The following is an 18,749-nucleotide window of genomic DNA, read 5'->3' as shown; positions in this document are numbered from 1 at the left end:
TGTGTGTGTGTGTGTGTGTGTGTGTGTGTGTGTGTGTGTGTGTGTGTGTGTGTGTGTGTGTGTGTGTGTGTGTGTGTGTGTGTGTGTGTGTGTGTGTGTGTGTGTGTGTGTGTGTGTGTGTGTAGCTGGGTGCAGGAGAGCTCTGGCCTCCTAAAGGAGCGGGGCTATGAGAGTTCCTGTAAGGTGTGGACGGGGAGGGAGGTGCTGGCCGTCTTCCACCAGATGGGCATCACAGCGGCCACCTTCAGCATGCTGCAGGTCAGACAGCACTTCAGACACCTCCTCCTCCTCACTCTCCTCTCCTCACTCTCTTCTCCTCTCCCTCTCTTCTCCTCACTCTCTTCTCCTCTGACTCTCCTCTCTCACTCTTCTCCTCTCCCTCTTCTCCTCATTCTCCTCTCCTCCCTCTCGTCTTCCTGTGCCCATGCTCAAGAATGATTTATTTTATTCCTGAAGATCCAATGTATCCTGTTCATTATGGGCTTTTTTCCCCCCCATCAAATCAAATTTAGCTAGTGCGCCACCTCGACAAATCTTAAATTCACTTTCGCTACTATTATTAGATACGGCTTTCAGCCTTGGCAGAGGTTAGTTCTCCTTGTCCTGCTCGGATTCCTTCCCTAACCCCTCTCCTTCTCTGGCAGGGTGTCTCCCCAAGGTTTTAAAAAGTGTTAAAAGGTAGTAAATCAATCTTCCAAAAATGAAGGCCAAAAGGCCTTAATCGCCATTTTATGGGGTATGGAGATGTGTAACCTTCTTTTACAAAGAGTAGTCCTTTTGTGGTAAGAGTTTGTGTGCTAAAGCTGGCGTTGACTCTGCAGAAGAACCTGGCGGCGGTGATGGAGAAGGAGGAGCGCGTGGGGCTGGTCAACGGCCGAGAGGACACCGTCACCGTGCCCACCATCAGCTCCGGCAGCATCTCCGTCCTCAAGAGCCTCTTCATGGTCCTCGACTACCTCTACAGACACGAGTGCAGGTCTGTGTGTGTGTGTGTGTGTGTGTGTGTGTGTGTGTGTATTGGTGTATATGGGAGAGAGAGAGACAGTGGCAAAAGCAGAGATAGTTTGCGTTCTTCATGCAAAAGCGCCTTTCTTGCTAAACACAAGCCCCTGTCCGTAATTTGCTGTCGCTTGAATACTGTAGTCTGTGGCAAAAGTGATTATTACAGGAGGTGTTCTCAGTCTATGGATTGTTGTCTTCAGTTATAGTTAAAGCTTCCAGACTATCCTGTTAGTATTGTTTAATTGAAATGATTTGTTTTAGTGATGTCATGTTATTTGTTGTACACTGTAGCCATAGCTGCTATATTGTGATCTGTAGATCTTTTAAACTAAAACTACTCGTGTGTTTGCTGTGTCCTCAGGTTTGCGGATGACTACCGGGTGGCTCTGCAGCAGACCTATGCCTGGACAGTCCAGCCTGATGTTCCCGACGGTCATGGCTTCTTCGCCAGGCCACACCGTCGCCGCAACAGTGCCCGCACCAAGACACTCGTGCACACACTCAGCTTCTGGTGCCTCAGTCCTGCAGTGGTAAGACACACACACACACACACGCTCACACACACACACACACACACACACACACACATACGCAGATCTTTATAGGGAAGAAGCGCTTTAAAATGGCCAGACTTGGATAACCATACAGACATATGTCTGTGAATATTAGCAGGTCTACCTTACCTGGACATAAAGTTAAAAGTGTATGTGTTTGTCTGTGCGTTTGTGTGCGTGAACGTGCGTGTTCGTGTTCTGTCAGGCCTTCTCGGACCTGAGCGGCTCCGTGCGTAGCATCGTGCTGACCTCAGGCACCCTCTCCCCCATGGACTCCTTCTCCTCGGAGCTGGGCGCCAGCTTCCCCATCCAGCTGGAGGCCAGCCACGTCATCGGCAGGTCCCAGGTCAGCGCCTAAAGGAACCTCATCAGAGTTCTTGTTTTTATATTGTAGAGCTGTGCCACTGTTTCTCTCAGACCCATGATGGGGGGAAAAAAATAAAATGTAATGTACCGTAATTTCCCAACTATTAGCCACAGCTTATACATTGATTTAGCGAAATGTCTTCAGCTATGAGGTTAATACACGGGAGCAGTTGATATGGTTTTGTTTATTTTAACTTGCATAATACACTGTCCTGTGGCTTATATAGAATATATATAAGAAATATACAATAAATATACAATAAATGCACAACTTCATTCAAAAAGCACAAATGAAAACACAGAAAAGAAGGCTCAGGTTGTTCCTATTCCTAGTGAAGGAGAAACGGATACTTGGGCATTGTGTGTGTGCTGCTGTGTATTGAGCGTGCGTTGCTGTGTGCCACAGGTGTGGGTGGGCACCCTTGGCACAGGACCGCAGGGCCGCAAGCTGTGCGCCACCTTCCAGCACGCGGAGACGTTCACCTTCCAGGACGAGGTGGGGGCGCTGCTGCTGAACGTGTGCCAGACCATGGGCCCCGGGGTGCTGTGCTTCCTGCCCTCCTACAAGGTGGGCACGCACTGACCTTTTCCTTATTCCCTCTCTCTTTTGATTCTCTCTCTCTCTCTCTTTCTCCCTCTCTCTCTCTCTCTCTCTCTTTCTCTCTCTCTCTCTCTCTCTCTCTCTCTCTCTCTCTCTCTCTCTTTCTCTCTCTTTCTCCCTGTGCCTCTGTCGTCTTGTCTCGGGTGTTGGCATCAGGTGTTTCTGAACGTGTTGTGTACTGTTCCTTTCTGTCTTTCTGCAAGATCAGTTTTTTTTTTTTTTGTGGGTTTTTTTTGTCCAAGTTTACACAGGAATAAAAAAAAGATATAAAAAAAAAGACTCCTGTAAGCAGAACATCTTCCCTATTGCTGGAGGAACAGGGTAAGAACAAAGTAAAGCACTGGGTGGTCAGATTTAAAAAGCCTTTATTAAATCTGGCTACATCTTGCCAGTTTGTATTATGCCGTCGTGTGACTGACATGCAGTAACAACATGTTTTGGACACCCAGAGACTTTTGGCCATCCTCTCCCAGTGCATAGTTTTATCAGTCATTAAAACCACTTGCATTGGAAACAATGTACAGGGAGAGCTCTCCTAAAAGTGCCTCTGAACAGCTGACCACAAGGGGGCACTCAAGACCACAGTTTAATCACCCTCTCTCCAGTCACTGGAGGACCTGAAGCTGCATTCACACACACACACACACTGGTGTTGTACGCATAGGAAACTTGAAGCCTAAAAAACATGCCTCATCCAGTGCTCCTCTTAAGGAAGTTCAGCTTGGTTTGTTTACTTTCTTTAATGTTGTTCTAGTAGATCAGCATCCTCTCCACGCGTACAGTAATGGCAGATGGCTCTAAGCAGGTGTAATGTATATTACTAAGTGGACAAACCTCAAAGTACAGGCTGCTGTTTCCCCTGTCCTGTATCGCCTTTCGCCTGAAGAGCTCACTTATGGGCGGTCATTGATAAACACTTTGTCCCCCTTTGTTTGTTATGCTTTTGCCCATGAATAATTGATCCCAGTTCAAGAGGCTTATCACTGGGGCTCCACGGAGGGGTGATAACTTTCTCAAATGTCCCTTTTTGTGTGTGTGTGGGTGTGGGTGTGTGTGGAAGAGGGTGAAAGTGTGAGAGAGATTGAGTGCGTGCATCTTTATGTTTAATATATCCGCATTACTAAGTTTGTGTCTTTTTGAAATGTTGACAGTGATTTCAATTCCAGCTTCCACTGTTCCAATAACATGCCATGTAAGCACCTCTTGACATGGACCAGTCCTGATGAGTTCTTTGAGTTTTGTGTATAGGTCTTCCATAGCATGCTGTACGTGTAGTGTGGTGTAGTTTAGTGTGTGTGTATGTACAGTATGTGTGTTTGTGTGTGTATGTTGTGCGTCGTGTGTAAGAAGTTTTCATTATTGATGTCCATGTAAGACTCCCACATGGCTGGATTAATATTTAATCTGCCTCGCCGCCCTAAAAGCCGTCACAGATTGGGGATTAATTGGAGCCAGTGGAACGGCAGGAGCCAGAGAGTCCCGTCTGAGGTGTGTGTGTGTGTGTGTGTGTGTGTGTGTGTGTGTGTGTGTGTGTGTGTGTGTTTGCGCATGTGTGTGCGTTTGGGGGGAGGGAGTAGGTTCTGTGGTCTCTAGACATCCTTCAGTGCCCCTCTTTATAATCCCTATCGGTGGCCCTATCACACACACACACACACACACATACACACACACACACACACACACACACACACACACTCCCTGACACTTCACAGACGCTGTGACTGTGAGCTGAGATGGCGAGATAACTGACTCTCAACAGCGAGCCTCTCCTCCTGCCCGTTTCATCGGCCTTTAGTTCACACGCGACTCAAGCCCACAGTTCTCCACATCGCTCACTTTCGCTCTCGAGGCCTCTGGAGTTTCTGCCTTGCCTGCTCTCCTCTGTCCACCCCTTGTCCACCAGTGAGGTTAGCGTTAAGAACCAGCTCAAACCCCCCCTGCGCAGACATGCTCGCCAGTGGCATGGCACGCGACAGCTCAGCCAGACAGTCGGGGGAGAGAGAGCAAGTGAGGGGGGGGGGGGGGGGGGGGGGTCTGAGACGGATGGGCCCGTAGGGGATAAACAGTCATCAGACTCATTAGGGTCCTCTGGCGGGTTGGAGGAGTGTGGGGGTTGGGGGCAGTGGTTGTATATAGGTGAGGAGGCTCGGGACACGAAAGGCAAGATGCTTTTAAAGCAGATTAAGATAAGGGCCATTAGGGGGTGATGTCGCCACGCTGTCTGCTTATGAGGATGCGCCAGAGCTGGCGCCTGTGGGGGGGGGGGGGGGAGGAGTGATGGAGCACATGTGTGTGTAGTGCATGATGTGGTTGGTGTGTGAGTAGGATGTTCGTGTGTTGCACCGTGAGTGTGTGTCACTGAACACTTCACAGACACACGACAGCCATACAGTTATGCAGCCCCCCCGCCCCCTGTCCCCACACACACGCACATACACACACACACACACACACACACACACCTTTGAGGCCCCTCGGCCACATGCCCCTACTGTCTCTACTCTACACTGTGCCGTCATTTGTACTCCTGCCATACAGTGTGTGGTGTGTGTGTGTGTGGTGTGTGCTCTGTATGTGTGTGTGTGTGTGTGTGTGTGTGTGTGTGTGTGTAAGCATGTGTGCATGCATGCGCTGGACATGAGAGCTGGTCCACATTAACTCACTGGCCGGTGTCAGAAGTGGAGCGCTATATTTAATTCATCACACAAGGCCAGTGACCCAGCAAAACAAGAGTGGAAGTGGACGTGTGGCTATTAAGTGAGCCGAGGGAAAATTGCCCGACGCGCCATAGCGCCCCTCTGCCTTCATCTGGACGTTAGCGTCACTCCTCCAACTGTATGAATTGCTGGATTGACCCTACGTGGCGTCCAGCTTGTTTTCCACTCTTCACTCGTCGGTCTTGAACTTCTCGTCTTCAGACATGCACGTGGTGTGTAACAAGTACAGTAGGAGTTGGAGTGGTGAGAGCCCAGAAGAGGGTGGGTGTGTGTGTGTGAGTGAGTGAGAGCGAGAGAGTTGTGTGTGTGTGTGTGTGTGTGTATGAGTGGGTAATGGTCGTCTGCGGTATCTGGGCACTTGAGTGTGTTTACCAGCCTCATCAGTCAGTGGCAGCGCCGGTGTCGGGCTTGAAAGCCCAGCGCTGACCCGGCCCACTTTACAGCAGCACATCACAGGCCGCCCTCGCACAGGCCCGCCGCTAATGGCCGCCCGCAGGACCGAGCCACTCACTCCACCGCCTGATGGAGAGGTGAGGGTGGAGAGGGTGGAGAGGGAGAGGTCTGAACCTGGAGTCTGGAGCTCCATTTCTGTGTGGACCTCAGCTGTGGCGTCTATGTGGCTTTGACGCACTTAAAGAAGTCAAAGAAGTTTCCTTTCTTTTATTTTTTTCTTTCCTTTCTTTCTCTCTCTCTCTCTCTCTCTCTCTTTGTCTCTCTCCCCTCCCTTCCTCTCCCGTACCTTGTGCTCCATCTGTCCGTCTGTCTGTCTGTCTCTCTGTCTTGGCTGTCCCCTGTCAGTAGTTAGTCTGGTGGTAAGGGGGAGGGAAGTAGAGGAGGAAGAGGTGGTGTGTGTGTGTGTGTGTGTGTGTGTGTGTGTTAGTGGCAGGTGGCCGAGGCGCCACTCTGCTCCGTCCTTGGCGTGATCGTCACCGTGATATTTGACAACTGAATTATTTACAGCTGCTCCCACACACCCTCCTGCCACCACCACGGCCACTCACCCCCCCCCCCCCCCCCCCCAAACACACGCACACACACACATACGCACACACACACGCATATTTCATTAATGCAGCCGGCACCCTGGCCATCTCCATTATTTAAACGGCTGTTTGCGCAAAAAAAGGGAGGGTGGTGGAGAGAGAGGGGAGGTGACTGAGGCAATGGGGTTGTGTGTGTGTGTGGGGTGGGTGATGGAGGCAATGGGGTTGGGTGTGTGTGTGTGTGGGGTGTGTGTGTGGGGTGGGTGATGGAGGCGGTGGAGTTGGGGGTGTGTGGGGTGGAGGAGAGAAGAGCAAAGTGTTGCCACACCGCCAGAGTGGCGGCATGAGATGGAAGGAAAGAGATAAAGAGGGGGTTGGGGGTGGGGGGGGAGGTAAAGTGGGGTATAGGGGGATGATGAAAGATGGAAGGGGGAAGAAAGAGAGCGAGCGAGAGAGAGAAAGACAGTGTGTGTGTGTGGCGTCAGTGGCATCGGCGGGTCCCCTTGGAGTCGCAGAGGCGAGCGGAGTCACTCTGGCGTGGCGGCGGCTGAGGCGGTGCGTTGGAGAGAGAGAAAAAGAGAGAGAGAGAAAGAGAGAGAGAGCGGTGAGGATGCATCAATTATTCACGTTTTGTTGTGCCTCTGCAAGTTTGCTAAATAGTCCTCGCCCCCATTTTGTTGCTTCAACAGCTCCAGTGCTCCTGAGCCGTTATCGCCCACACGTGGCTGCCGAGAGAGAGAGAGAGAGAGAGAGAGAGAGAGAGAGAAAAGAAAGACAGAGAAACTGAGAGAAAAGAGGGCAGTGTTTTAGAGACCGACACTGCAGGTGTGACTGTCTTTGTGTAAAAGCACTTCTCCATCACAGTACACTGTAGTAGAGCTTGTGGCACCTTGCAGCTAACCAGCTAACTAGCTACCTATTGCCAATGAATGGTTGAAATGCTAGAACACAGCATTAGCGATCAGGGCAGAGGTGCAGTATGTGTTCTGCTCTTTCTGCAGCCCTTCTGCCTCTAGAGCCCTTGTGTGGTTTGTGCTGGTGACCTATGGGAGCCCAGGTGGCCTGTTGGAAGCCTGATCCTTTCCTGTGTGGCTCGGTGTCCCTGCTCTCCTGTAATGGAGAGACTCTGTGTTGCCGTGGGTGGTGACGGCCGTGGCCCCGTCACGGAGACGCTCTGCTGTAGGGAGCTGTGAGTCTCTGGCCGGTGGCAGTGGCCATGAATTAGCCATGAGGCCTCTCGCCCGCCACCGGTGTCCGCCTGAGGCTGGATCTGCCACCTGCAGCGGTGAGAAGAACCGGACGTCCTGCCAGGCGCGGCCATCCTCCACTGCCCACAACCGCGCTGTTTTCGTACACATCACATGTCGATAACACACACACACACACACACACACACACACACACACACACACACACACACACACACACACACACACACACACACACACACACACACAGATACATACAGTATGCATTGACGCATACTATACACCTTTTACAAGAGCTATGATGAGAGTCTGCATAGCCATCTTATTCTTGTATCTCTACCATGCTGAATCGGTTGTAACAAGTAGAGACTATTCTAGTACTAGTTTTTGCTGTGGCAAATATGACTTTTTTTCTGTTTTAGTCATGTCTGTTCTGATATGTGTTGCATCAAGGTGTGTGTGTGTGTGTGTGTGTGTGTGTGTGTGTGTGTGTGTGTGTGTGTGTGTGTGTGTGTGTGTGTGTGTGTGTGTGTGTGTGTGTGTGTGTGTGTGTGTGTGTGTGTGTGTGTGTGTGTGTGTGTGTGTGTGTGTGTGTGTGTGTGTGTGTGTGTGTGTGTGTGTGTGTGTGTGTGTGTGTGTGTGCGGGCATAGCATGGGACAGGGTCATCCCTGCCTTGTTTGCGCACCTGAGCGCCAGCCAAGTGTGCAGATTGACATTTAGTGTCTGCCGCGTGGCAGCCCGGGCCCTGTGGAGACGGCAGCGCACCCGGCGTCAGATAATGCCCCTGAATTAGTCATGAAGGCCATGTGTTCACCTCCGCCTGCTCTCGCTTTCACACACACACACACACACACACACACACACACACACACACACACACACACACACACACATACCACGCACACACACACACACAGACCTGCTTCAAGGCATTTCATTTGAGGACACATGCCACATGAATCAAGTGATTTCTCTGACCTGCCATCACAGAAGTTGCAGACAGACAGGGCAAACTTCAGGGGGGAGGGGGCATTTGGTGGCTTTTGTTTTGGGCCTACCTAGTGCCCATCAGAGTCCTGTGAGGTGAAGTGGCTGTTTGTAATACATAACTGTCATACACATGCCCGCGTGCAGAGAGAGATGTTCTATAATAACAATAAGAGAATCAGTCGAGAACAAGAGATTGGACGTTCTAAAACTTTTTCCACATTGTTTGACTGGCTTACTTTCTGTTAATGGTTTAATTAATTTGTCAATTGTGATTCAAGGATCAATAATGTTGTAGTCATTTCACTTTTAAGTCAGCTGGTGTAAAGAATGTTGTTTGATATTTTTCCAAAACCGTTACATATAGGACGTTTTTTTTCAATGTGTAAATGCTCTGGTCATCTGTCAAATTAGGTTAAAGAATCTGTGTAACAATTCAGAGATGATTTGTTGGTCCACCTCCGAGGCTCCGCATTATACTGTACCGCTGCCTCATACGGGGGGATGAGCTGGACGAGAGACTCGCAGTGGCCTCTCCAATCCTCCAGGGGCCCCGCCGGGCTCTGCCATCGTCCAGACCGTCGCCCTTTGAAGTGCACAGGGAGCTCGGCTCTGTCAAGATGAAGGATACGGAAAATGTGCGCGTAATTAAATGGCTGAATCAGCGGCGGACAGAGAGCGATGTCGGCCCGCTCGAGCCTGCCAGATAAAAGCATTAGGCCCATTCCGTCTCTCGGCCTCTTCTGCCAAAGGGCCTCCTGGAGTGGCACGGGATTGTATTTCCAGCCCTGCCCCCACCCAGTCGTCCCCTCCTCCACCCCTCCTCTCCTCCCCTATCTCCGCTCCCTTCCTCTCCTCTCCTGTTCTCTCTATAAGGCTTTACAAATTACAGCGCAGGGAATATAAACAACAAGGCTGCACAAGGGTGCCTTTGTGCCCTCGCATGTGTCCCCGTCTTTTAAAGGGGGCCGCCGCTGTTTGGCGATCGGGTTACGGGCCAGTGGGTTCTGATCCGGTTACGCGGACGCCACTCCCGAGGTGAAATTAATAACCCTGCCGGGCTGCGCGAGGCTCGTCAGCGCCGGACGAGACGAGGCGACTGGAGCTGGACAACGGCAGCACAGGCCCCATCACGTCGGTCAGCCGAGACGGGGAACATGTCTGACTGTCCGACGTTCTGTCACAGATGTCTTGTCTGCGTTTTTTTCTCGTTTTTTTTTTTTTTATCAAGGTGATTCCAGTGACTGCAGTGCTGTTGACCTTTCCAATAATGGATGCCGATAGTTGTGACATAGTTATTTTCTTTGGTTTGTTTTATATCTGACCACTTTTCTTTTAAATTAGCATTTTTTACCAGGATCCTATAGGTTTTTGCCAGTAAGAGAGTGGTACTTGGCGGGTTTTGAAGCTAAATTATTAAATTATCGTATACAATGTGTGGAGAGGATTCATTCACCATTATTATCTAATTTCTTTTGAAAAAGAAGTGGCTTTTAGGGACTTTTGTATCTAAACTTTGTTTGTTTGATGTGTTGTTTTTTTCTTTGTTTTGTGTTTTGTTTACCTTCTCCCGTTGTCCTTTGCGTTCCTTGCTCCACTTCTCTGCATCCTCTTTGCCGGGTCTGTTTTTGTCCAGAGGAAGATCGGCCCAAGGTACATAACGTAAATAATTCACACCAAGTTTGTATTGGATTGAACAGCTATTGTGGGACAAACATCTTCCCCCTCCTCCTCTTCCCCCCCCTCCCCCTCACCCCATTTCAGTCCCTGTGATCGCAGATAAACGAGGGGACCTTGTTGATGCGAGCGTTACAGCTCCCTGAGAAAAAAAGAGTGCATGTTTTATTGATGCACGCTTCCCTGCTCCACTGTTCCTGCAGGCAACGACCTGATGAAATCTGTCCCCGCTTGATTTCATCAGCACAGCCAGTCATCTTTGCGTGCACACACACATACACACACGCGCGCACGCACACACACACACACATAAATACACACACACACACATACCTCCATCCTGCCTGAAACAGTGCTCCCACCAGCCCTGTCGGAGCAACACACTACCTTTACTCTCTGTGTAGAGCAACACACTACCTTTACTCTCTGTGTAGAGCAACACACTACCTTTACTCTCTGTGTAGAGCAACACACTACTTTTACTCTCTGTGTAGAGCAACACACTATCTTAACTCTCTGTGTAGAGCAACACACTACCTTTACTCTCTGTATGGTTCTTTGTGTGGGTGCCATAGATAAGTCCAGAATAGGTCTGGGACTCCTATGATGTTATTTCCCGTCTGCATCAGTAGAACCCATGTTCTACTGTACATGTCATACTCTTTTTGTATAGAACCAATGCATTACACTTTGGAATATCTGCTCTTGCAGATATTCACAAGTTCATAAGTATTTCCAAACTACATTATTCTAATGCAAATGAAACTAGGAATTGTATCACAACGTGTCTGCAAGAACAGAGCCAGATTTGGCCTGCATAGTGCACCACACCCGCTGCCGCCAAAGAACTTTATTCTGCTGACTACCAGAAGAACTTCTGCTTGACCCTCTCGGACACGTTTCCAAGCCAGTGGAGATGCTCGGGGACGGCGGGGCAAGTTATTCGAGTTGAAAATGCGGCGCAGCAGACACAGGAAGTCTCGACCCGGCGCGGGGAGAGAGAGAGAGAGAGAGAGGGCTTTTAGATCAATGCCTCCCCCCCGGAGAGCGCCTGACTTTTTCGGGTTTTTGCACTAACGACTGGTGCAGCATGCCGCCGCAGTGATTTCATGACGGGGGCCCCGGGTCTGGAGGCGCAAACACGGGTCCGGCTGTTGAGAGGCGCCCCCGCGGGGGAGGGCCGAGGTGAGATGGTGAAAGAGCAGCGCTCGTACCCAACCGTGAGCTCGGGGCTCCGGAGCACTTTTGAGAGAGAGTGCCGCGTTGACCTATCCGACCGGCGCGGTCCGTAAATTAAAGATGTAGCTCGCGAGAAAGGCGGACGTGTTCTCACATCTATCCAGTGAGTGTGAGGGTGTTTTTGTGATTGTTTATTTAGTCATAATACACTCATTGTTGAAATTCATGTGCCGAGACACAGAGACATTGCCATGCAGCTATGTTGATGGATACATGGTCAGGAAATGTCTGACAAGTTGCCTCACATTTGAAAACCACATGAAGAATTGACTGTTTCATTTTTCAGGCTCTGAAAATGTGCTATGCATTATTCCACCCACAAGCACCAAGCTTGTTTATAATTGTGTGTGTGTGTGTGTGTGTGTGTGTTGTGTAGATGCTGGATAAGCTGCGAGACCGCTGGATCAACACGGGACTGTGGGAGAAGCTGGAGGAGCGGAAGACGGTGATCACAGAGCCCCGCGGTGGGGGCAAGGGCGACTTCGACGAGCTGCTGCAGACCTACTACGAGGCCATCAGGCACGGCGGCCAGAGAGGTGAGGGGCAGGGGCGGGCAGCGCCGCCTGGGTGCCACGTCCAGAGGAGGGCACGGGCAGAAGTGCCACACTTAGTGCCGTCAAAATGAGTGTAGTTTAAAGTGACCGGGAATCAATTCTTCTATCTTGTGATGATTAGTAGACAAGCCAGGTTTAATCGTGCCTTCTTCTTGACTTGCCATCTTAAGTATCGTAACGACACCAGTTACCGGCCCTTTCATTCGAAAATTCTAAAACAACGATGTTTTTTAATGCCTCAAAATAACATTTGCTAAATGAATCTTGCAGGTGTGTAGATATGAACAAAATCTGGTTTGGTTCTTACCAGGGCTTTTACCTCCTGAAATACCTGATTTTGTTGCTTGGAGTTTAGTGCTGGCCAGGTGGTTTGCCAATTTTCGCCCTTTCACACTGTACATCAACGGTTACACCGAGAATTCTCATCGCTAATGAAAATTTTGTACACGCTCACGTAATAGGGGATGGTCGATAATAGGTGTCGTTCCGATCACTTCCTTTGGTGAGCCAGATTTTTCTGGCACTGTTGCAACACACTTTATAAGGTATTCTTTAAAAGATGGGTCTGTGTTTGCAAGTTGTGTTGTAGAAGTATATGTGAGCTCCAGAGACAGTTGGTAACATATCTTTGTGGACTGACTCCCTGTAAGTTTCTCTCTGATAATGATGATGATGATGATGATGATGATGATGGTGTTGCTGATGGTGTTGGTGATGGTGTTGGTGATGGTGTTGTGGTTTGGACGCCGCAGATGGTGCACTGCTGATAGCCGTGTGCAGGGGGAAGGTGAGTGAGGGACTGGACTTCACTGATGACAACGCCCGAGCGGTGGTCACCATCGGAATCCCCTTCCCCAACATCAAAGACCTGCAGGTAAAGCCAGCCTGGTGTCACAGCCTCACTTCTCTATGCAACGCACATTTCTTTTTTGAATTCCAAATATTTTTGTATTTTAGAATAATTTTCCAGAAACTCTTTCAGCTGTTCACATACATGTTTACTGTGAGTAGAATACTTATCTTACCCACATAAAGACCGTACTCCTACAGTATTTGTCCAGACTAAGAGTGACAAAAGTTCCAGAACACAGTCAAACACACACACACACACACACACACACACACACACACACACACACACACACACACGAGAACAGCCTTGTTTTTTGTGATCCGTAAGTAAACTCCAAAGTGATTTGCCCCCGTCATCCCTGCACTGCACACATAGACCTGACCTTTTCAGTAACTACCCCTCCTCCCCAAACCCCCCCCCCCCTCCGCTCTACCTTGCTGTCAAAGTACGTTTAGAACTGCCTTTGTCACCGTGGGGACAAGTATGAATGATTGACACTTACCACGCTCCCGCCCCACCACCACCCCCCTCTCCTCCCCCTCCGCCACCTCCACCTCCACCTCAGCAGCAAGCTGTGCGATATGCCAGCCTCCATCTCTGGGGAGAGACTTTGAATTTTTTTTTTTCCCCATTTCACTGGAGCACTGGTCGGACGGCAGGAGGCCAGGACTGGCCATCTGAAGCTTAGAAAGGGGCAGCAGAGAGGTCATTGGTTCCTCTCTTTCTTACTCTCTTTCTCTCTCTCTCTCTCTCTCTCTCTCTCTCTCTCTCTCTCTCTCTCTCTCTCTCTCTCTCTCTCTCTCTCTCTCTCTCTCTGTGGGTCAGAAGGTCATGTTAGGCAGGTGCCTCTGGGTGGTGTTGTAATGGCCGCCCCACTCACCCCAGGCTTTATTCCACTCCTGTACCCACACCTACTGTATAGCCGAGCTCCCATAGAGCAGTGGACAAGCAGATCGGACCTTGAGGATTTGATGGTCTCTTCCAAGTAGTGGATGCAGGGAGGTTAGAAATGGGATTGTGTGTCTGTGTGTGAGTGTGTCTGTATGTGTGTGTGTGTGTGTGTGTGAGAGTGTGTGTGAGTGTGTGTGAGTAAGAGAGGGACGAGACAGTCACTCAGTGTAGTGCTGTGGGGTGAGTGGGGTTGTTGTGCCCCAGAGGATGTTGCACAGGTCAGAGACATGACCCCATTAGCACAGAGGAGGCCAAGGACACTGACACTAATGACTGCCAGAGACGGGTGACTGTCACACACACACATTCACACACACACACACACACACAAACACACTGTGTACACACACACGCTGCTGCTGAAGCAGCACTTTAGGTGCAGCACATGTAGCAAAACTGTGATGGGAGTGTGAAGAGTTCCTCACAAGGTCTCTATCGCACACACACAAACACACACACACACACACACACACACACAAAGATGTGCACACACCCACACACAAACACACATGCCCTTGTGCAGGTCCCTGGCTGTAGTGTGCAGAGTGGCTGTGATGGGGACGGCTGGACCCCCCGCCTCCAGACAGTGGAGTGGAAAGCCTTTAAACTTGAACAAACACACGGCATTGCTTTTTACGGCGCTGTTACTGTGACTGAGATCAAAGGTGAACTTTAAATAGTTACTGGGCAACAAAAAAAAAAAGCGAGAGAATGAGAAAGAAAGAGCCTTTTTCTCTCAGTCCGCGTCTCGCGTGTAAAAATGTTAGTGAGTTGTACGTTTTTTCAGAGCCGTCAGGGAAGCTTGTAAAAAAATGAAAAGCACTTGGAAGCAAACACTGGTATCGGGAAGTAAAACAATAAAAGGCCCTTTAAAGGCATTTAAAAGACACTCAGCGCTGATAAGGGCGATCTGGTTGCCAAATGACAGAGCTGCTGAGCGTGCCAAGGCAGAGGGCCCACATGAGAGACCGGGAGGAATCTGTGCCTCTTTATGGAGCCCAAATGCCATGCTAGTGCATTTAGCTCGGCGAGGGCTTTTTTGCTTTGTGGAGATTAATTGATGGGATGTGTTCTCTTTTACCACAGTGAAATGGATACTCGTGGGGAATAATGACTGGTGTGTGTGTGTGTGTGTGCTTGAGATTGTGTTGAATAAGCTCTTCATCTCAGTTGAGATGCTGTTTTTGCCGAGGGCCTCTTGTCATGTTGTTTTCGCTTGTGGTTTACATACTGTATGTACTTGTTGTGCTTGTTTTTCAAATACTGCAACGGATGTATTTTTGAGGGAGCTTTTTTTGTGTGTGTGTGTGTGTGTGCGCGCACGCCTGTCCGTCTGTCTGTCTGTTCACACCCGCAAATTTGTACTTTGCCTAAAATCTAGTATTGAAATAGCTACCGTGCTGGTCACTCTTGAGGCTCCCATACAAACACCTAGTCATGTTTCTTATTGAGGCCTCAATTTGAAAACTAGAATGGTGACTGAAGACCCTTTGTTTTTATAACGGAATTCCTATTGTTGGGGCCCAGAGAGCAGGTGGGCGGCAGTACACACACACACACACACACACACACACACACACACATGCACAAAACTTCACATCTGCACAGAGCCACTCGGCCATGAAGTATGCCTTCGGGCCAGACGTGTGTTTTTCAAGGATGAACAGGTAGAGGAGAGAGAGAGAGGGAGGGAGAGGGATGCACAGCAAAAGAGGAGAGAGAGAGGGAGAGGGAGAGAGAGAGGGAGAGGGAGAGAGAGAGAGGGCCTATCTGCTGACATTTGAACTAATCCCATCCGTCCAGTGGCTCCCTTTGCACATTTAGGGCTTTTTGGCTAGCAGCGAGAATTGGCTTTTTCACATATGCAAGCTGTCATGTCGCATGGCGGCGCGGCGCAGAGTGGCGGAGTGAAGGGCCCAGCGCTGAAATGGACTCTGATGGGAGGGGGGGGGGGGGGGTCTGACGGGTGCGGCCGGAGGGGAGCTGGCCTTTCGCTCTGACGGCTGGATCTCACAGCAGATGCCCCCTAACCCTTCTGGTGTCAGTGAGACAGACAGCTGCCGACACAGGCTCACTCACTCACAAAACACACACACACACACACACACACACACAGTCACTGACATTGGCCTGCAGATTTTGTGTTTGCTGTACAGACAGGGTGGCAGGATTTAAGCAGATGGATTCCAAGTTGTTTATTTTTTTTGAGAGAGCTGCTATTACGTGTGTGTGTGTGTGTGTGTGTGTGTGTGTGTGTGTGTGTGTGTGTGTGTGTGTGTGTGTGTGTGTGTGTGTGTGTGTGTGTGTGTGTGTGTGTGTGTGTGTGTGTGTGTGTGTGTGTGTGTGTGTGTGTGTGTGTGTGTGTTAGCTCATATTTATGTGTAAGATGTTAACATGTCTTTCTGAAAAGTGTGTGTGTTTGTGTGTGAGGGGACACGTTGTACCTGCCATGTCCCCATGACAGGTGTGTTGTTCCCTCCCCCCCTGTGTGTGTGTGTGTGTGTGTGTGTGAGCAAACGGGCACATGGTGCCTGTCAGAAGTGGTTAGTGGTGGCTCCTCGGGTCCCCCCCGTCCCACCGGGGTGAGGCCTGGCTGAACTTTTCGCCTGTCAATCTCCCAAAAGGTTAGCCGCTAAAACGCAGAGCGGCGAGCGAAAATTGATGGATGCCTCCGTGGCATTTCGGCGGTGAGCAGGACAGGACTTGGTGCGCCATGCCATCTCTCTGGCCTTCACCCAGGCTGGGCGGGCACGCACACACAAACACACACACACACACACACACACCTCACTCACCCCCTTTCAGAATGGATCAGTCACACAGGGGCAGACAAGGGTAAAACATTTCTCAGGTTTACCCTGGGGTGTGTGATCTACATACAAATCGACCCACCCCCTTCCCAAACACACACACACACACACACAAAATGCAATCACCTGTCTTTTCTCTGTGGAACAATTCACCCCATTACTTCCTTCCATGCCCACTATCCCTTCCCGTCAGCAAGCTTGGCACTGCCACAGCCCCAGCCAACGCCCCAGCCAACACCCAGCCAACACCCAGCCACACCAAGAGCTGCCCAGCCTGCCGGGCATCATCCTACCCCTCCTCCAGAGCGTCCTGGACCCTCCTGGACCCTCCTGGACCCTCCTCGACCTCTCCCCCCCTGGCCCTCTCTCATGGTGTCCAGTGCGCTAACCGAGGCGTTCACAGCTCAGAGTGTTCTGGCTTTGATCCACACCTGTGTCGATACTGGACCACATCGCCTCGGCGAGCGAGCGAGCGACACACTCACTGGACTGGAATGAAGAACCACTTGTGTGTGCTGTTCTCAGAGCTCAGTGTGTGTGCGCTGTTTGTTTAACTTGTTCATGCACCACTTCATGCCCGCCTCTTTGAAGTCATGCTCTCTTTATGTGTGTGTGTGTGTGTGTGTGTGTGTGTGTGTGTGTGTGTGTGTGTGTGTGTGTGTGTTTTCTTAGGTGGAGCTGAAGATGAAGTATAACGATCATCACTGTAAAGCTCGGGGCTTGCTGACTGGCAGCCGCTGGTATGAGATCCAGGCCTACCGGGCCCTCAACCAGGCCTTAGGCAGGTGTGTGTGTGTGTTTGCTTGCTTTGCGCACAATCTGTGTTTTTAGGGACGTGTGAGTATTTGTGCAACCGTGATTCTCTTGTGCAAGTATTCCGCAAGAGTTCCAAACCTGACCTAGATTTCTTTCTTTCTTTTTTTTTTCCTGAACCATTTTTAAAATATCCGCTTGAAAACTGAACTACCTGTACCATCAGGTTTGACAAATGACAGATTGCATATTTGTCATCACCTTTGTGCATTGTAACTGGAGGGTAAGGGTCTGTCCAGAAGAAGTGATAACAGCTCTCTCTCCCCCATAGGTGCATCCGCCATAAGAATGACTGGGGCGCCCTCATTCTGGTAGATGACCGTTTCAGGTCAAACCCCAACAAGTACATCACAGGTACTGCGGCCCACAGGATCTTTGTAATCGGACTAAAAGAGTGCTACTTAGGGCGCTTTCACACCACTAATTCGATTATTTGGTCTGCTTCAGGCAATGAAATTGTTATTATGTAGCATATAGACTCCAGTGAGGTCCGCTTTCACACCAGAAAACGAACCAAAATTGGCCTGATAGATTTTTCCTCAATGTTTATCTTCCGGTAGAAATCGGCGCCAATTTTGACTCACTATTTTGACCTACAGTCTATGGTTTGGACCCCAGTTCGCGTTCTCACCAGAGGGACCGCACCAGAGGTCGACTTTTGGTGCGGAGTCAAGCGGACCGAGACCTCCTCTTTTTGGAGGTCTCGGTCCGCTTGTTTTGGTGCGCACCCGAGTGCGATTAATGCTTTCACACCAACGAAAACGAACCAAACTAAGAGGTTTTGGTACGAATGGACCGTTTGGTGCGAATCGATTCCTTAACCTCAGGCTCAGCTGCCTCAGGGCACTGCAGTGGCTCGACTCAACCACTAGGTGGTGGTAGTAGTCCACTGCAGCTCTGAGGTGGGGAAAGCCTTGAGTAATGTGTTTTGGGAGGTGAAAATCATGTTTGTCAGACAAACATATCATATGTGTATTCACACACATTCACTCAAAACAGACACACCTACACACCTAGACATGACAAATACCATTGACACAGGAGTTCTGGCTAATGGAGTGTGTATATATGCGTGTGTGTGTGTGTGTGTGTGTGTGTCACAGGTCTGTCAAAGTGGGTGCGCCAGTTGGTCCAACACCACAACAACTTTGGCGACGCCATGCAGTCCCTGGTTTCCTTCTCCAAGTGCCAGCAGGGGGCAGCAGAGAACCACGCATTGGGGAAGATGGAGCAAGTGGCGCCCCCCTGCACCCCCTCCTTCTCTGGGCCTGCAGCCCCGTTCCTGTCCCCACCCCTCAAGCCAGCGCGGCCAGCGGAGCCAGCACAGCCCCCAGCGAGCCCGGCGGGGGCGTGGAGCCTGACGGCAGGGCCTTCACCTCAGCTGGGCAGCCCTGCACCCACCTGCCACACAGGCACAGGCACAGGTACACCAC

General features: G+C 50.3%; 1 protein-coding gene across 1 annotated transcript in view; it reads left to right on the top strand.

Moving 5' to 3' along the window:
- brip1 (BRCA1 interacting helicase 1) overlaps positions 1–18,749 on the top strand; it is a 36,806-nt gene that overhangs the window by 13,036 nt on the left and 5,021 nt on the right. The window contains exons 10-19 of the mRNA XM_062551743.1: positions 126–258; positions 822–976; positions 1,364–1,532; positions 1,762–1,902; positions 2,329–2,490; positions 11,712–11,871; positions 12,642–12,763; positions 17,176–17,288; positions 17,588–17,670; positions 18,420–18,740. Coding sequence (XP_062407727.1) covers positions 126–258; positions 822–976; positions 1,364–1,532; positions 1,762–1,902; positions 2,329–2,490; positions 11,712–11,871; positions 12,642–12,763; positions 17,176–17,288; positions 17,588–17,670; positions 18,420–18,740 — 1,559 coding nt within the window. The remainder of the gene's footprint in view (positions 1–125; positions 259–821; positions 977–1,363; positions 1,533–1,761; positions 1,903–2,328; positions 2,491–11,711; positions 11,872–12,641; positions 12,764–17,175; positions 17,289–17,587; positions 17,671–18,419; positions 18,741–18,749) is intronic.

This window comes from Sardina pilchardus, chromosome 13 (genome assembly GCF_963854185.1).
Source record: "Sardina pilchardus chromosome 13, fSarPil1.1, whole genome shotgun sequence".
Classification (NCBI taxonomy): Eukaryota; Metazoa; Chordata; class Actinopteri; order Clupeiformes; family Clupeidae; genus Sardina; species Sardina pilchardus.
The sequence above is the reverse complement of the archived record's forward strand: the minus strand, read 5'-3'. Positions and strand labels throughout refer to the sequence as shown.